The sequence below is a fragment of the Artemia franciscana genome, chromosome 11 (assembly GCF_032884065.1).
Source record: "Artemia franciscana chromosome 11, ASM3288406v1, whole genome shotgun sequence".
In the NCBI taxonomy this organism is placed as follows: domain Eukaryota; kingdom Metazoa; phylum Arthropoda; class Branchiopoda; order Anostraca; family Artemiidae; genus Artemia; species Artemia franciscana.
In genome coordinates this window covers 25,639,119-25,656,797 of record NC_088873.1, presented here as the reverse complement: position 1 = coordinate 25,656,797, position 17,679 = coordinate 25,639,119, and the positions used below count along the sequence as shown (strand labels likewise).

Below are 17,679 nucleotides of genomic sequence, written 5' to 3'. Positions count from 1 at the left end.
GAAACAAGTAGATATGAAAACTAGATTTCAAATAAGCTCTTAGACAGTTCGCTATGATGCTCCAGTGCCCACTATCGACGAAAAAAAAAGAAAGTAAAAAAGAGACATGTGAACGCTTCATAGGTAAAAACACTATTTTCCTTCTTGTTCAATGTAGGGGGCTGTAAATCTCCGGTGAGGGGATTTCGACGGTAGCAACTCCAATAGCTTACTTTATTTCGGCGTGAGGCCATTTCCACCAGGTTACAGGCTCTTTTCCTTAACTCCAACAAATTTGTTTCAGGATTAACATTTTACAATTGAGATTTATCTAAACATTATTTACCATCCCTAAATTAGCTAGAAAAGTAAATTTTGCCTCACTAGACAGTTTTCTTTCACGAACATGTTTTCAAGCTTTTAGTTCTATGGGCCGTGGCTTTCCCTGTATCAGTTTGCAGCCATCGCTACAACCGTGATAACATGGATAAGTTCACGAAAATTACGATTTTCCAAAAATGGAACGTTTGGTTCGATTTTTTAGATTTTTTCTGAACTATAATTTAGTTTCAAATAAAATTGATCCAATAAAAAAAATAAAATAAAATTGATCCAATAAAAAAAATAAAATAAAATTCATAGATCAATTTATTTTGCTATTTTTACCTATATATTTCTTACGTTTACTCTATATAGGCAAGTAATTTTGTGTCATATTATAAAAAATTCAAAATAAAGCTGTTAAACTATTGTCACCTAAAATATTTAGTACTAATAATATTAAAAAAACGTTACATTAAGAATCAACCTCTTAATATTTCAAAACCTAGAGATTATCAAGTTAGTCTTTTCACATGTAAGTATCATAATCATATATTTCTCTCTTTTCCTCGAAAATATTTGTTCCATTAATAGTGATCCCCATAGTCACGGTACACGAGGAGCATCAAATCTAGCACATCAATTTAGAAAAACGGCAAGAGTCTCTTTTGTAATACGAAATGTTGGTCCCTGCGTATGGGATATAATACCGGTTTAAAATCGAAATGAAAATCATCTGGTAACCTTCAAGGCCACAGCGAAAAGGTTTTTCGCTGCAAAAGAATAGTAATTATGTGTGTGTTTCATGTAAGTAGCATAGTTGTTGTATATTTGTGAATTGAGTATTATTGCCGTACAAATAATGTAAAATAGTATCTTTAAATCATTTAGGATAGAAGACTCCCGCCTGCTTCCAACAAACCGTTAGGGGTTCTCTTGGCAGGTGCTACAAAAATATTTTGTGTGTATTTGTCAAATGAAATTATTTATATTACCAAGAACTTCTGAAAAGTTTACATCTAGGAAACTTTAGCGTGTTGAAGAAATCTAAAAAAACTCGCTGTAGCAGTACTAACGAAAAAGGCCAGATAAAATTCTATTTTTACCGCTAGTGAATATCTTAGAATAAGATATATTATTCCTTACATTCTTTAAGCCTTTTTGCTTGACTTTTTTAGTAAGAAATAAGGAGCGTAGATCAATGATAGTCTTGGGGTTCTAGCCTATCTTGAATGAGGAAGGTCTAATCTTCCATATTATAACATTTTGCCCCTTTTTGTCCAAGCTTCAAGTTGAAGGAACATTTTTTTGGCTTTTTCTTGAAAAAAAAAGGTATTTTTTTGGAAAGAGAAGAGGTGCTTACCTCTTCTCTTTCTTTCATTTAGTTCTGGACAATTTTCAGCATGCTGGCCCCTTTTAATACAGTGGATTACTTAGGCCTTACACTTTCTAATAATGTGTATTGCAAATTACTATTCTTGACAGATACTTTATTTTGTAGCTACACCTATAACTGTGATTGCTCCAATGGACTCTGCATTTGATGAAGCTAACGTGGCTTGGGATGACTTGTTAAAGAATCCAAGTGAAGTTAATAACATAATAAATGGCCATATTATACCAGGTGTACTTTTTTCCGAGGCCTGTAGGAGTCAAAAAAGTCTCTTTACTATAAATGGAAGAATGGTTGTATGTGAATACCAAAATGGTAAGTGGAATTATTTTGAAACAACAAAATAATTATCTTTTGATTACGGGTTATATTTTCGTAGCTAAAAGAAACATATTTTAGTATCGAATAATAATAATTGAAACTGTCACATCTAAAACAGTAAAGCTTATTTTCTAATTCTGTTTTAATTCTGTCTGAATGAGAAGTTACTAAGAATTAGAGAACACTTATTTTCATCAAATTTGAGTTAACCAGAAAAATCATCAAGATCAAACCCGCTTGACAATTATTGAAGAAAAAGTCTAAAAAACTAAATTTTCTTTTTTTTAATAGTGCTTGAATTTAATATTTGCTGTGATTATTCCTGCTCTGTATTATATTACACTTTTCAGCTCTATCGGGCTAAAACCTTATGTTACGTTCAGACATAGTAGATAAAACTTATGTTGACCCTCCTAATTGCAAGTAGAACTAAATTTTAGCTGATAATTTTTCTTCTTTATAAATACATTCTAACTATTATCTTACAGTTTGCCATTACGTTCTATTGCATAAATATCATTTAGATAACACATATCCTGTCATTATAGCGCAAACAGTAGACCGTTTGTCCATATCCTTGAGCCAACCAGGTAAAGCCGATCAACCTAATGAGTTAACTACGTCTAGACATAGAACAAAAAACAATTAAATAATCTTTGGTTTCCTCGACAAAATAATAGCTTAAGTATAAATGTGACCTCCTATAAAAGGGCGTAACCAAGAGAAGACCGACCGTAGAAGTGTTCAAACCATAGGTGTATCGTTCAGCCATAAGCATCTCTTAGAAGAGCAAAAAAGAAAAAGTACATTCGAGTCTGTGGATCCTGTAGGACAGCCAGCTTCGTGTGCGACTGGTTCCTAAACGACAACTGGTTCCTTGTTTTTTGTTTCCTTGATTGAATAAAATTTTAAGTGTTAAAGTGTCCTCCTATAAAAAGTGCCCCTGTGAAAGACTAGCCATTAAATTGCTGTGCTCATGGGTGTATCGTTGAACCATAGGTGGCTTTAAGAAGACCAAAAAAGCAAGTCTAATTGAGCCATTGTATCCTAGGAGACTGGCAACAACAAAGAAGAAGAAGATGAAGTATCAGAGTCCTTTAGTACTTGTGTGCCTGAGCTTACCCTTATAGCCATGTTAGTTATTATTATAACATACATCTCAATTGAATTTTACACGCATAGATCACAATGGAAACCTTGAAAGCTGACTACAGGTTGTACGTTGTATTTAGGTCTGTTGATAAAGTGGTTCGGTTTTGAACCATTTTTGGGACCCAAATGTCTCCCATCAAAATACCCAAAAAAGGACGAAACCTAAAAAGGACCAAATCAAGCGGCAGTTATGAGATATTTGTTTCGTAGACATGAGGACATCGACTCATTTTTATTTCAAAGTATAGGGCAAACACTTTTAAAGTATCCCTTTATGAGTATAGAACTATAGACAAAAGTTGTCGTTTATATCTATTAGAAAGTGATTGTGTTGTCTACTTTTTCGGGTCCTAAGTCCTTTTGGAATTTCCTCTTTTCACTCTCTGTTAGTGGTCCTGATCGTGTAGCTCTATTATATTACACTGCGCTCTATTACAAAGACGAAAGGTGTCTTTTTCTTTATCAGGCTTATAGCAATTTTTAAGGATTCTGAAGTTTAAAAAAAAAAGTTCTTAAATATTTTCTTAAAACCTATTTTTTTCTTTTCGGTAAATCATTTGAAAACTAAATGGTATCTTAATTGAAAATTTTTGCCTTTCTAGTAGAGCCAGCATAGAAGATAAAATGAAACAAAAAAAAACAGTAGAAACACTTAACCTCAAATTAGTTACTATTAAGTTCTACGAGGATTGGCTCTACTAAAATAAAACTGTTCTACCTCAAGATTTGCTGAAATATACCTACACTGAGACCAAAACCATAACTGCTCATCGGGGCCGTTTGAGGTTCCCAACAGACTTTGTGCGAAGTAGAGCATAGAATAACAGAGATAAACCGGAAGACGAATAATGTCAAAGTGCCAATTTTGGCTGCAGAACCATTTTCTATACATTTTCGTACAACATAAATATCTGAGATGAGCTTGAATGGATACTTTCTTTTCTGACAGGTGCTTAAAAGCAAACACCCATAGAAAATTCAAAGGTTTGTCTTCAGTAAACATATTTGTAAGTGAGAAAGCTGTATCGGAAAAAAATTTTCTTCACAATTGCTGAGATATTATTTTCGACATCGGTGACTTACTTTTGTAGCCTTATGATTAATCGCCATAAGTTTGACAAGACGCTCCAGATTTGTTAATAAACTTCCACTCCAACTAGTGTCACAAAACACTATTGCTACTACTACTACAAATAACAGTTTAACAGGGATAAATCCTTTTATTAGACAGTGGAAACAATAACGAAATCCCTCGACATTTTGGTCACATACACGGTAACCGTCACCTACGTTATACGTAAGAGGATGATATGACCAAACAAGCATATAAATGTGATGGTGGTCACTGTGCAAGTGACTAAAATATCCAGAAACATTGTTTTCGTGGACAAATAGAAGAATGTATCCCTATTGAAATGTTATTTTTATGTCATTGAAACGCATTATGGTCTTTGAAAATACCCACTACTACTAACAACGCACTGCATCACAAAGCCGCCTGAGGCAAATACAGCTACCCACACTCCCTTCCGTCCCAGTCTATTAAAAGCCTCCCTGGTTTGCACTCTCCCAAGAAGTTTCTTCAGATTTTTCCTTACATCCTCCCGCACCAATTGAAGACGACCTGCTTTTTATTTGGCCTTAAATAGCCGTAAGATAAAAAAAAAATAACCCTTGAGCAGTTTTTCCATTTTGGATATAGGTCATTCTCAATCAAAGCACATTTGGACTGGAGATATGATAGATTGATTTCGTAGAGCGGTTTTTACTTTTTAATAGTGAACATAATTTTTGCTGTGATAGTCCCTTAAATAAAAATTCGTTACCTTATTATTAAGTGCCTTCAAATTGCAGGTACTCTGAAGTTTAACGGGGTAGACGTCATTGATAAGGATATAACAGCAACCAATGGTGTTATACATCTTATACCAAACCTTCTTCAACTTCCTCAAGCAGAATTTCTACTGAAGAACAAGAAAGAGAATCTAGTTCTGACATCTACTCTGGCTATTTTTGAAGATGCATTTTTCACACCAGCACCTGGTTTGGGATTTGCTGATAGCAAAAAAGGTTCCTTTTTCAATGTTTGTGCCTTTTTTTCTGGGAAAAGAATACGTTATACCCCATATCCCTGCAATAGGTTGCTGACGCCCCCCTAGATTATGGCTGCAAATTGCCGCCCCCTTTTTTTCCAAGTAAAAATGAAAAAAAAAGAGAGGAAAAGTGAGGTAAGTGACGTAATGAACACTGGTGAAGTGGGCAAGAGCTAAAGACGACCAAGTCCCCCTGAGGACGTATTAAGCTTTGTTACTAAAAATTCAAGCATTATAACATTCAGTCATTCAATAATAGTATTCAAGAAATAGAATTCAACAAATGTTAATGGAATATTTTCTTTGAACAGCTACGATCTAGCTATTGAAAAATGTTTCAACTGATTTCTAGTTATAGGTGCATGAACGCTGATATCCCTGAGAAGTATGTATTTTAGATTACAATGAAAATAAATCGATCAATAGTTTCAACCTTTGGTTGTACATTAGTTAGAAACTTGAGCAATTAAAGCACCAGTTATCATCGACTGTATATTTTGTGTTTCAAATTTAGCTATTACAATTAGCATGATCATGCTGCTTTGGTGATCAGGTGACCTTCAAAGCAACTATTGTTTATCAAATCTTCATGTTCTGAGATACTTCTTGTAAGATTCCTATTTTATCCAATAGTTTCCTATTGATATCTTATAATCCTTATTACAAAGCTTATTTGAGAAATTGGAAGCGCTGATTTTAACGCATAAGAAAACTTCAGAAAAAGTTTAATCTCTAAGAAAGTTCAGGACCAAAAATAGACCTTTTGAATGTTCAGATCTGCCTTCTTAGAGATGAGAAGTGTAGTTAGTTCAAAATTATTTTCTAAAATAATATAACTTTAGTTTCCTCTGGGTTCAATTTTCCCTGGGTTTTATCTGAGTTTGATGAAAATAATCAAGAGACTTCGGAATTAGTTCGTTGTTTCAGCTAGTTTCTTTAAACAATATCAAAGACACTGGCATAAAAAAAATATAGCAAAAAAGGTTTGGAAATGGAACAATTGATTCATATATTCAAGTAATTTTATCACAGATAAGTACTTTTCAAGTAAGTACTTTAGGTAATGGTAATATGAAGCTGTAAAAATTATTTTGTTGTCCTAAAAGGCCTAATTTTTTGCAATAAAAACTGTAATTAACGGATAGAGACATATTAAAAGAAGATCCAAATAATCTTTCTAGTAATAAAGACTTTAAATGCTTCTGTAAAGTTAAGACTGTCAACTGATGAAGGAAGTAAAGAATCTGGGAAAAAAATTCTTTAAAAGAAAAAAGATAACCTAAATAATTATGTTCAAAACTGTTCTCTCGCACTAACATACTATGTTATATTTACAGAAAACTCGGCACAGAGAAAAGATTTGGGCTTTGGAGATTACGATTCACAGATTTTTACTACCGAACCAGAAGCAGAAACCCTTCCCCCTGTTACCATAATGAGGCCTACACAGAAAAATAAACCAAAAAAGATACCATCAACGGTTTATGGAGCAGTTGGACAGCAAAACCTCACCATTTTTGCAAAATTTCTTAGTGCTTCTGGACTTAAAGACCTAGTTGATCAGGAAGGTTAGTATTTCCTCGTTTTTACAAGTGATACAATTAAATAAAAAAAGATAAAGAGGAAAACGCATTTTATTGTAACCGATGCTGGATCCTATCATCCAGTCTAGGGGATTTGAGAAAAATTGCCCAATGTTGCATTTAAATGATTTTACTTTAGCTGAATTGGGTCGTCACTATTAGGGCTGCAAAAACAACAAAACCTGTGGGAAAAGTAAAAAATTGAAAAGGTGATCAAAAGTTACACTTGTTCCCAGTCCCAGAGAATTAAAGCTATGCGTTTTAAAAATGAAAGACTAGTTTTTTGCTAATTAAAGTTTAATTTTAAGCAATGAAAAATTCATGCTATTAAAAAAAAGTAAGGTCTGTCTTCTCGTGTTTCCAAATTTTTCTACTTTGGATGATATCTGATATGCGTTGAAATAATTTTTACGCTTAGATCCTTCGGATAGTTCCGGTGCTGCCCCAGATTCCGCATTTTGAACCCTGGCACTAGATTACTATTGAGCCGAGTCGTTCTTTGCATACAGTTCGTTACCACGAACTATTGAAAACAAATTTTAATTTCTTATTGTTAAAATTCAATGTCATAGCTCTTCATTTTTTTTCCCAGAGAATAAATGGGGAAAACCGATTTGAACCAGTAACTTAACGATCTCTAGTCAAATGCACTACCACTGAGCAATAAGCAGCCTGTTCATCCTAATAACAAATACTATATATTAACAGTATGGGCAAATTTCACAACTTACAGTCCTATCACCAGGGTCAAAAGGGACCAGGAGATGTCATGTTATTCCGAAAAGGCATCGTTATTGGACATTTCAATTATGCTTAACAAAACGCCTATCTCAAAATTATAATCGGAAGATTTTGGGGGAAAGAGGGGTATTGGAGGGGGGGGGAAGTTGCCCTCAAATCTTTTCGGTCACTTAAAAAGGGAACCAGAACTTTTAATTTTCATTTGGATGATCCCTAATCTGATATTCTATGTTCGATACGATCAGCCCTGAGAAAACAAAACTACAAATAAACTCGTATCCGTGATCTTCAAAAATTCGTCAAATTTTCTGAAGCTAGTAGCTTTTGATGGCTAATGCTAAACTTAATGAACCTTACATATTTGGAATCAGCATAATTTGCCAATTCTTTTGATGTATCCATTGCTATCGGAACTTGGCTTTTAGAGTGTTGGTTACTTAAGCAAGGAGCCAAGTCGCTCCTTACTTACAGTTGCTTACCACGAACTGTTTGATTTTGTTAATATTGACAGGGATTGCTCTTACTTTATTGTTACTTTACAATTCATTACCATGAACTGTTCGACATTTCAGAAGACACATGGATAACATGCTCAACATTTGAGAAGGCTTCAACAGTGTATTCCAATCATAGAAATATCTTTATGCTTTTAACTTGCTCACAATTTACTCTTATGATTTGACCACATGATGAAAATTCATATTCTTGAAGCTAAATCTTGTCATATTTTTTCTCATTTTACGTGTATGTTCATATGCAACTTCTCCCTAGTTTACCTATTAATCCTACTACGTAATACCTAGTAATTTGTTCATAAAAACACTACCTGCTACGCAGCAACACTGATTATGGTAAGCATTTTGCAACGGTTTTGTTTCGTGTTTATAAATAAACAGAAATGGTTAAATGAAAAACGTGCTTGCGTGTTTTTTTTTGTTTTTTTACCGATACCTTTTGAATCAAACTGTTAGGGAAAAAGATATTTAGAAAAGCTTAACCTTTTCTCGACTTTTTTCCCCTTTTTCTTGTTGAGAGATTCAGGAAAATAAACTGTTCAATAGCAAATTGAATAACGAAACAAGAATCGCTACGACATCATGCTATATCAGGATGAAAAACCTTAAGGCCAACACGTAAATAATAATAATAATTTATTTCTTACCCACTTACAAAAGGGAAAAAGTGGAGTAAAAGTAGAAAAACAAAGAACTACAAATAACACAAAGGGCACAAAAAACACAAAACAAACAACACAAATACAAGAAAAAGAAATAACAATTTAGCAAAAGAGGCGGATAAGATGATTGTTAGGACCAAGATGGATTGGCGCTTCATCAATTAAATTTGAACTTAGTTTTTCCACTGAAAGAACACTATCCGTTGTCTGATATAAACTAATTAACATTCTGTTCCGAAATGATTGTGGTAAATAAAGTTGGAACTTTAAATACCGATAGTAATCCGCGTTGACCCTCTTTACGTCACCTTTATTCGACACATACTATACGTTTATTTCGTAAAACACGAACGTATTTTCGACAAGATAACTTTAATTTTGTTTTATTTTATTATTATGCTGAAAGAAATATGCTGTATCACTCTTTGAAGAGAGATTTGGAAATCGATGTTAAAGGGATAATTGCATCTTGAACCAGATTTTAGGAAATCTTAAGTAAATTGCTCAAACAATCTGTTAATCAGGTTTTAATTCACTATAGTATAACTATTAGTCAATTAACATTCTTTTTTTTATCGTTTTACACTATTCTATTTTTTTATTGTCTCTACCATATTGAGTTGTGCACGCATTTGTGATGAATTGGCAATTCTCACTTACTATCGCAATTCTCATTATAGGCCCCTGGACTGTCTTCGCTCCAACAAACGCCGCGTTTTCAATGCTGCCCGCAGCCATAGTACAACAACTGAGTCACGACAGATTTTACTTGAAACGCATCTTGTCATACCACATTGTGCCAGGTCGTCTAACTCGTCGACACCTTGCTAACGATGCGGTTTTCCCTACTTTATCAGACGGAACCGAAGTTCGGACTAACCAATACTCAGATGGAAACGTAATGGTAAGATAACGGAGGTTGAACTAAAACTAGTGAATATACTTCGGTTTTTTTTTTAAACTACTCTATTAATTTAAGATGTTGCTAACACGTCTCAAGATTAAGGCAATCTCCAGGATTATTTCTAGAAGGGCTGGGGAAGAGTTTACTTATGGAATACTTGTCGTAAGCCCAAAAATTAATCTTTTCTGTTTTGTTTCGTGGGAAAACATTTTTACTTGAAATTAGATTGACCAGAAACGTTGACACACATAAATATTCTTCAAAAGCTGATACATTTCATGTTACGTTTACATTTCATGTAAATTGGGAATAGGATAGGCATCCTATTAAAAAATGACTGAAGTGGGGATAGGGGGTATTGTGTCCCCAAGAATTTTTGCCCCTCCCTTAGGTTTTGAAACATCCCCGCTTAGAGGGTATTTATACTGAAAAATACCTTTTTTGGTATTTTCATTGAAAAAACTGAGAAAAACTACATTTCCCTGAAAATTGAAAAATACATTTTACCTATCCCCCTCCTTAATGTTCGTCATTTGACGCTGCTGGCTGTAAAATTCATACTAGATATGTTAGGTTCGTCTGCTACTAATCTTCAATAACACAAGCTAATTTATTACCATGAATAAAATGAACTATATAACATAAAGTCCATAGAAACCCTACAAAAACGTAAACTATAATTATAATTACCGATGTTTATGGGCAATTAACTATTTATTAACGGGTTATGTGCGACCCAGACATTTGATTGAATACATACCTGATTAAAAATTTATCAGAACATTTTCACGACTCAAAATTATAGAAACTAAACGGACTCGCAGTTTTGCAATGTTACAATGATCTTTAACCTTGTTTTAGAACATAATGGAAATAATTGTGGCAAATTGTAATGGTCAAAAGATTTGAAAAAATATTGAATTGCCGTAAAATTTAGCTTTAAGTTCTTTGGTTATGGGAGGGAAGGAGGTTGTTGTTTACTTTCATGAAAACGAGTTACCTTGACAATTCTAAACATTTGAAAAACTAAGCGAGGAGTGTCATATTTTACAGGCTTTCTTTGGCCACTAGAGGAAGTATTGTGAAGTGAGCAGGAGGGACCTTTGGTACATCCATGAAGACAGGTGGGGTAGCCTTACATTTTTAAATGACAACTAATATAATTTCCCAAGTAAAGCACATAGTACCTTATAAAGTGAGGTACTCTAATTGTGAACAACCTATTATTTATTTTGCCTCAGATGGATGGCCAATAGGCAGAATTTATGCTGACTAGGTGCTAACACCTAGCCATTTAAAATTGTCTTTTAATATAGCCTAGAAAGAAGGATCGAACCGTATTTTGTGTAGTTTATTGTTTGATATTTTGTCAGTCAAACTAGTTCCCAAAATTAGAATATACAATTTCTCTAGAAAATATCTAGCACATCTTCCCCAACCTTTTGAAGCGTAGGTCGCACTTCAAGGCCATACTTCTCAACTGTCATTACCGTGGCTTGGTTCTACCTTAGTTCTGTCCTAGGATGGATGATAGATTATCTATCTTGAAATGAAACGAAACATTTTTATACAATTCAAAAAAAGTTATACCAGCTTTTCCTCTAATGAAGACTATCTGTCTGGGCTTCACACTAATTAGCCGCGGCTCACAAGGCTTTTCATCACATCCACCAGGTTGATTTTAATTCAAAAACCAGTGGAAGCCATTTTCTCTTCCGGCCCTGTATGTCATAATAGCCAGATGCAGAGATCTTATCTCATTGGATAACACCTCCTAAATCAAGGACCTTATCCTCAGAAGTAAAATTTTTGCTTTGCATTCATGCCTTGTCAGTTTTGAAAACAAAAGATTTTTGATGCTTCTCTTCCACTCATTCTATTGCTTCTCATTCCCTTCTTTATTTTAAATTTTACATGATTATACATTCACAAGTAGTATGGATAATTTTTCGGTTAGCTGCAGCTGATAAGAATTTTTCTTTTCTTTTCTTATTGCATGCTCTCAGAGTGTAATTATAAAATATTTGATTGAATGTTTTGTCAAACACAGTGAATTTTATTCAGTGTTAGGTCAAAAGGGCACTTTTGGAAATATTTTATATGTTTAATTTGTAAGATTGCTGAAATTGACTTTGCTAAAATCGGCTTAGTTAGCTTACCTAACTAAATATAAAATTGAACGTTATTCTGTTATTTTAGTGGTATACAGTCAGTGGATCAAGAATTCTACATCTTGATGAAAAGGCTAACAATGGAGTAGTTCACGTACTTGAGAATGTTCTTTACCCTCCGCATGGAGACATGCTATCTACGTTGAATGGCTCTCCTATTTTAATGCAAATATCTATGCTTATACACGATCTGGCGATTAGCAATGAAGTTCAAGGAGACCCAATTACACTCTTTGTCCCAAGTGATGAAGCATTCCAACAGTTAAATGTTAAAACTATGAAGAATCAAAGAAGACTTAGAGGTTAGGTTTTCCTAGTTATTACTTTTTATTGTTATTTAGGTGACTATGAGACAAATTCAGTCTACTCTAAGTAACATCTTATCCAATCAACTGACATTATCCTGAACAATCATTTGATCAATACGTCGGCCATTTAACCTTAGGAATTTATCAAAGACATTGTGATAACAGACTGTATCACAGTATAAGGAGCGACGCAGCTCAATAATATCCAAAACTTTAAAAAACGGAATTTTGATACCAATATATAAATCCAAAGATTTGGCTTATTATGTTGAATTCAAATGTATAATATTCATAAAAGTTTAGAGGTGGGGACCTTTACATAAAGGTGGGGACCCCTCGGACCTCTGTAACTGGCGACCAATTTCCATTTTACCTTTATTTAGTAAAATTTATGAAAAAGTTATTTATAAGCGATTGTATGGTTTTTTGGATTCGAAGAAAATATTGTATAATGGACAGTTTGGTTTCAGAAGTTAACATTCCACTAGTCATGCATTACACCATCTTTCAAGTTTTGTTGATAATGCGCTTAAAAATAATATGGTTCCTTTAACTGTTTTTGTAGATTTCCGTAAGGCTTTTGACACTGTTGATTTTAAAACTCTTCTAAGTAGACTAAGTGGGCTTGGGTTAGGTAGTACTTGTGTAAAGTGGTTTTCATCGTACTTGCATGGCCGGACTATCAAAGTTACTTTATCAGATATATTAAGCAGAGAGTTCGGTGTTAAGTGTGGAGTGCCTCAAGGTTCCGTGCTGGGACCTCTACTTTATCTTATTCATGTTAATTCGTTGGCTTCACATGTTGGAGTCGGCGTTGGCCTCTTTCGTGGACGACACTGCGATAACAGTAATTGGTAGTTGTTTGGTGCAGGTTGTACATAAGGCTAATTTAGCACTTGAACGTTTGCGCAGTTTTACAGTAGGTGTACTGTAAAACCCTAGCATTTAACACATCTAAAACAAATTACATTATCTTTAGTAAAACAGGTAGGTTACTTAATGATAATAATAACATTTTTTTTGCATTTATCCATTAAATAAGTTTTTGAAATTAGGTATTTGGGGTTTTATTTAGATGATAATATTAGTTGGTAAAAGCATTGTAGTGTTATTGGTGCAAAAATGGCTAGGGGTCGAGGAACTCTGAGACGTGTAAAAAAAACATTTCTATTCAAGATTTTAAAAATCATTTATTTTTCCCTTGTTCATCCTTAAATAGAATAGGTTGTGTTCATTGGGCCAGCAATTTTTTTTCTAATTATAAAAGGATCCAGATTTTGCAAAATAAAAGCATTCGATTGATTGTGGACATAAAAGAACAGGTTGAATCCAAAACTATTGCTAGCTTTTCCCGGTGTAATGTTTTAAATATTGGTCAGATTCGTGACTACCAGGCATCAATTTTTGTGTTCCAGAGCATGAAACATATATGCCCTGAGTATTTTCATGATTATTATTCCATGAATTAGGAGCACCATAATTGTAATACAAGAAATTCGCAACTTTTAAGCCATGAAAAAAGAAAAACAGTTAGATCATCATATGTGGTTCATAATCTGGGGCCTCGGGTAATCATCGGATGTTATGTTTAGATATTTATTTATAAGATATAAATCATAATATGAATTTGCAGCACAAGTCCTTAGGACTTTCTTTATGCTGCAATAATTTATTAGTGTTGTCATTTTTATTTATGTTTATGTTGTGGATAAAAATAAAACATACCTACCTACCTAACCAAAAAGTTTAGAGTTACCCATCAAAGGCTACGACTCTGAGAAAATTTGCAGGATCTTCGAAGAAAGGAGTGAAACAACCCCTAAAATTTTAAGAAAACCTTACTGCTGAGGTTTCAAGCTCCTATCGGAAAAAATGTGGAATTTTGTATTCTTTGCCAGAAGAAAAGTCATGGATGTGTGTTTATTTAATTTTTTTCCTCCAGGGGTGATCATATCCAACTAATGGTCCTAGAATATTGCAAGAGAGTTCATTTAAACGGAAATTTCAATTTATAGTGGCCTTTTTAAGTAACGAAAAATTTGGAGGGCAACTAGCCCTCCTCACTTGCCCTTTTTTCCCTAGAGTTGCAAGATCAAACTTTTAAGATAGCCATTTTGTTCGGTATAGTTGAAAGGCATAATAACTATGTTTATGGAGATGACTTTACCCCCCCCCCCCCAGAACCATCAGAGGAAGGACCGTCAAGTTATGAAATTCGTCCATTGTTTACATATCGTATTTCTTATAGAGAAACATACTGAAATTTTTAGGGGATGGAAGATGTTCTGAGGAGTATTTTCTATGGGGAGAATTTCCCATTGGGTTGGAAGTTTTTGGTGGTGAAATTTCAAGGCAAATTGTCACACGGTGGGAATTAGCCGGAATTAGTATACGAAATTCATTTGCCTTCTTTTTGGGGACCCCATTTCACAAGCGCAGGTTTTTGGGGGAATTGTCCGGGGGAAATTTTTGGCGGAGTTGGAATCCTTCGAGTGTTTTTTTTACGTCACAGTGGGATTTTCCACTGGAGAAAATCTCTATGGGAGAATTATCACCAGGAGAACTTCTCTATGGGGAAATTTTCCATTGGGGCAGAGGGGGGTTTCTGGAAAATATTATATGCTAAGGACTATTTTTCACGCGAAATCCCAAGGAAAAAATTTTCTAGGGAGAATTTGCAGCGAGGATGGAATCGTCCGGGGGTAATTTACCGGCAGAAAAGAAAAAAACAATTTTTTTTATATCAAAAGTAATGAGCAAAATTAAGTGTGGTCTTCGTCACTATTTATGCCTAGCCCCCCACTCTAAAATGCCGGTGGGGTGGGGTAATATTCCAGTTTTCGATTCCTGTCCGCTAATCTTGAAATAATCTTCGTTTTAATAATCTTATATAAGTATATAGTTGATCCTTCACTACGGATCAAACTCAAGAAATTGGACTCCAGACCTCTCAAACACTTGTTCCCTATGCAGCTCAAAACGCGGCACCATTTCGGGCATAAAAAAAACTGGCCTTTAGACCTCAAAATTGCCTCTGTACCCACAGATTTCCTCTCTTCCTCAACCCGGATGATCATTGGTACTGGCTGTGTTTCCGCTGCAAATTCTTGCCTTCTCATATCAATTTTATTCATTTTAAATTACATTACATAGGCAGAAAACTAATCCTTGAGTTGACATGAAGTTTCATATATAGTTGTTTTTTAGAGATACCTCGGGGGTCCTCAAAATTGCAATCTCCAGGGAAATTATATATATAATAGAGTTATAGCTTGTGAGTTTACACTAAATTGAACATGTTTTTATTCTTCTTTTTTTATTTTTCTATTTCAGCGTGGCTAAGAAAGCACATTGTCAAAGGTACCCACTTCAGTATAGGTCTTATCGAAGGAAAAGTTCTCAACTCAATCGACGGATTTAGCAAAATAAACATCACTGAATCACCTCATTGTGTCAACGCTAATGGACAAGAGCTTCTGTACCCAGATATTGCTGTAACCAATGGGGTACTACACGTTACAAATGGCTTAATGTTTGATATGTGAATTATAAAAGTATTTTTTATCCAAGTGTTGATAATTTATTCAAGTCTACTATTTTTTAATCGTTATAATATACTTTTAGAAGACAGAAATAGTTATTGACTTGGTCAGCATAATAGTCATCACACTTTTATTTCCCAGCCTGAGTTATGGAATGTCAGCTCATTTTTATAGAGAATAGCGTTGAATCGGCATATAGTCATTTAAAATAATGTTACAAAGAGAGAATAAGATGGAGCATAAGCAGAAAAACAAAAGCCCACAAAAACAACTCAATTCACAAAGCTAACAGAAACAATAATACAAACATTAACAGGCGTTATAAAAACCCGCCGTACAATTAGATCTTATAAAATAAAGTAAATATTAATATTATAAATCCTTATAGTAATAAAACAAAACAAAAAAGTTTTATTAAATGAAAGTAAGGAGCGACATTAAAACTTAAAACAAACATAAATTATTCCGTATTTGAAAGGGGCTTTTCCTCCTCAACGCCCCGCTCTTTACGCTAAAGTTTGACTCTTTTTCTTAACTCTACATTTTAAAACAGTAAAAAACTTTAGCGTAAAGAGCGGGGCGTTGAGGAACTACAACTAATAATTTTTTACGAACGTTTTCATAAATAAAAAATATAAGTAACTTACGAATTAAATTACGGAGCGAACTTCTATATTTGTATGTTTTTATTGCGTATATGAGGGGGCTCATCCCTCGTCGATGCCTCACTCTTTACATTAAAGCTTAAATTTTGTCCCAATTCCTTAAGAATGACCCCTGAATCACAAAGGCCGTAGAATAAATAGTTGAAATTACTAAAAATATTTTGGCGTAAAGAGCGAGGTATTACGAGGAAGTAAACCCCTCATATCCGTAATAATTTCGTTTTAAGTTTTAATGCTGCTTCTCACTTTCAGTAGGAAAAACTTTTCAAATTTATTTTTACCTTGTTTTTTTTAAATAATACTAGAAAATCCTGCGCCCCCTCCATTGAAAGTCTCTTCCCCCATGAGAAGTTCCTCCATGGAAAGACCCTCCCCGGTAACCCTCTCCCCTCAAATATCCCCCCAAACCAAAAAAATCCCCCTGAAAACGTCTGTACACTTCCCAGTAACTATTACTATGTGTAAACACAGGTCAAAGTTTGTAACTTGCAGCCCCTCCCATGGAGACTGCGGGGGAGTAAGTCGTCCCCAAAGACATAGTTATTGGGTTTTTCGACTATGGTGAATAAATTGGCTATCTCAGAATTTTGATCCGTTGACTTTGGGAAAAGTCAACGGATCAGAATTTTGATCCGGTGACTTTGGGGAAAAAATGAGCGTGGCAGGAGGCCTAGGTGCCCTCCAATTTTTTGGTCACTTAAAAAGGGCGCTAGAACTTTTAATTCCCGTTAGAATAAGCCCTTTCGCGACATTCTAGGACCAATGAGTCGATACGATCACCCCTGGGAAAAAAAAAAACAAATAAACACGCACCCGTAATTTATTTTCTGGCAAAAAATGCGGAATTCAACATTTTTGTATATAGGGGCTTGAAACGTCTACAACAAGGTTCTCTGATACGCCTAATCTGATGGTTTCTTTAATATCGTATGACTTTTAGGGGGTGTTTACCCCTATTTTCTAAAATGAGGCAAATTTCTCAGGCTCTTTTGATGGGTAACACTAATCTTGATGAAACTTATATATTTAAAATCAGCATTAAAATGCCATTCTTTTGATGTAACTATTGGTATCAAAATTCCATTTTTTAGAGTTTCAGTTACTATTGAGTCTGATCGCTCCTTACTACAGTTCGTTACCACGAACTGTTTGAAAACTAATAAAAGAAGTCCCAAAATTGTAAAACCAGAAAAGTTGCTAAACCGTATGACCAAATAATGCAATATACCAGTAATGTAGTAGATCTAAAAATTTTAAAAGGTGCTAAACAACTTGGTCTTTGAAACGGTCTTTTGCTGTAAAGCAACAAGTACATAAGAAATCCAAACC

At 34.3% G+C, this 17,679-nt stretch overlaps 1 protein-coding gene across 1 annotated transcript in view; it reads left to right on the top strand.

The window, feature by feature from the left end:
* The window catches only part of LOC136033013 (uncharacterized), a 57,354-nt gene extending 41,577 nt beyond the window's left edge, over positions 1-15,777 (top strand). Inside the window, exons 11-16 of the mRNA XM_065713552.1 lie at positions 1,802-2,008; positions 5,021-5,236; positions 6,597-6,827; positions 9,441-9,664; positions 11,864-12,137; positions 15,477-15,777. Coding sequence (XP_065569624.1) covers positions 1,802-2,008; positions 5,021-5,236; positions 6,597-6,827; positions 9,441-9,664; positions 11,864-12,137; positions 15,477-15,688 — 1,364 coding nt within the window. The 3' untranslated portion in view covers positions 15,689-15,777. The remainder of the gene's footprint in view (positions 1-1,801; positions 2,009-5,020; positions 5,237-6,596; positions 6,828-9,440; positions 9,665-11,863; positions 12,138-15,476) is intronic.
* Positions 15,778-17,679: the final 1,902 nt, after the last annotated feature.